Source organism: Charadrius vociferus, unplaced genomic scaffold, assembly GCF_000708025.1.
Source record: "Charadrius vociferus isolate BGI_N301 unplaced genomic scaffold, ASM70802v2 scaffold315, whole genome shotgun sequence".
Classification (NCBI taxonomy): Eukaryota; Metazoa; Chordata; class Aves; order Charadriiformes; family Charadriidae; genus Charadrius; species Charadrius vociferus.
Window position 1 is genome coordinate 1,056,472 of NW_009648453.1, and position 494 is coordinate 1,056,965.

Below are 494 nucleotides of genomic sequence, written 5' to 3' on the forward strand. Positions count from 1 at the left end.
AAATTATGGCTTTGCTATTATGAACACATGGTGAAGTAGCAGGAAATGTTTCCCTTTACTGACTGTCCTGCTCTGTGTTTTAATAGGGAGTATGGATAATTTCTCTTGTGTAGGCATGTGAGAGGGACTTCTATGCAGATTTCAAGATATTTAAAATAAACCAGATGTTCAGCACAAACTTTCTTCATACCTGTGACTGCTGTGATTTCTCTGTTTTCAAAAACAACTCATGTTTGGTAAACTTTTTATGTATTACCTGGGTAGTATATATTTACAACTCCTCTGGCAAGAGCACAGACAGAAACAATCTGATATGTCTTGTTTCCTGGTTTAAATTCAGTATTTCTGTTGTAATTTAGCGAACTACGTTCTGGGGTTAGTTATTTTTCAAAAGAAAAATTACAGGAATTCTGCCTCCATAATTGGCTACGGTTGTTCTGGAAAATGGAGAGAACCTGAGCAGACTTCTAACAGCAGCAAGAAAGGTCCTAGGA

General features: G+C 36.8%; 1 protein-coding gene across 2 annotated transcripts in view; it reads left to right on the forward strand.

Moving 5' to 3' along the window:
• UBE2E3 (ubiquitin-conjugating enzyme E2E 3) overlaps window positions 1-494 on the forward strand; it is a 59,705-nt gene that overhangs the window by 45,214 nt on the left and 13,997 nt on the right. Inside the window, exon 1 of one of the 2 annotated variants that reach the window (XM_009885616.1) lies at window positions 92-107. The exons of the other annotated variant lie outside the window; for it this stretch is intronic. Within the exon in view, the coding sequence (XP_009883918.1) occupies window positions 92-107 (16 nt within the window). Of the gene's footprint in view, window positions 1-91; window positions 108-494 lie in introns of those variants that run through there. 2 annotated transcript variants of the gene reach the window in all.